General features: G+C 65.8%; 1 protein-coding gene across 1 annotated transcript in view; it reads left to right on the top strand.

The window, feature by feature from the left end:
* Position 1: 1 nt before the first annotated feature.
* The window catches only part of LOC115948888 (immunoglobulin superfamily containing leucine-rich repeat protein 2-like), a gene marked incomplete at its 5' end in the record, with an annotated part of 10,229 nt that continues 9,788 nt past the window's right edge, over positions 2–442 (top strand). The window contains one exon of the mRNA XM_031064479.1: positions 2–438. Coding sequence (XP_030920339.1) covers positions 2–438 — 437 coding nt within the window. The remainder of the gene's footprint in view (positions 439–442) is intronic.

Below are 442 nucleotides of genomic sequence, written 5' to 3'. Positions count from 1 at the left end.
CGCCGAGGTGACCCAGGTGAGCTCGCTGTGGCTGGCGCACAACGAGATCGCCACCATCGAGCCCGGCGCGCTGGCCGTGCTGGCGCAGCTCAAGAACCTGGACATCAGCCACAACCAGATCGTGGAGTTCCCCTGGCGGGACCTGCGCAACCTGAGCGCGCTGCAGCTGCTCAAGATGAACAACAACCGCATGGCGCTGGTGCCGCCCGACGCCTTCCGCACGCTCAAGGACCTGCGCTCGCTGCGCATCAACAACAACCGCTTCGCCACGCTGGCCGAGGGCATCTTCGACTCGCTGAGCTCGCTGTCGCACCTGCAGATCTACAACAACCCCTTCGAGTGCTCCTGCTCGCTGCAGTGGCTGAAGCGCTGGATGGAGAGCACGCTCATCTCCATCCCCGAGAAGGACTCCATCGCCTGCGCGCTGCCCGAGCGCCTGCGC

The sequence above is a fragment of the Geospiza fortis genome, unplaced genomic scaffold (genome assembly GCF_000277835.1).
Source record: "Geospiza fortis unplaced genomic scaffold, GeoFor_1.0 scaffold628, whole genome shotgun sequence".
Taxonomy (NCBI): Eukaryota; Metazoa; Chordata; class Aves; order Passeriformes; family Thraupidae; genus Geospiza; species Geospiza fortis.
This window is presented reverse-complemented; position numbering and strand designations above follow the sequence as displayed.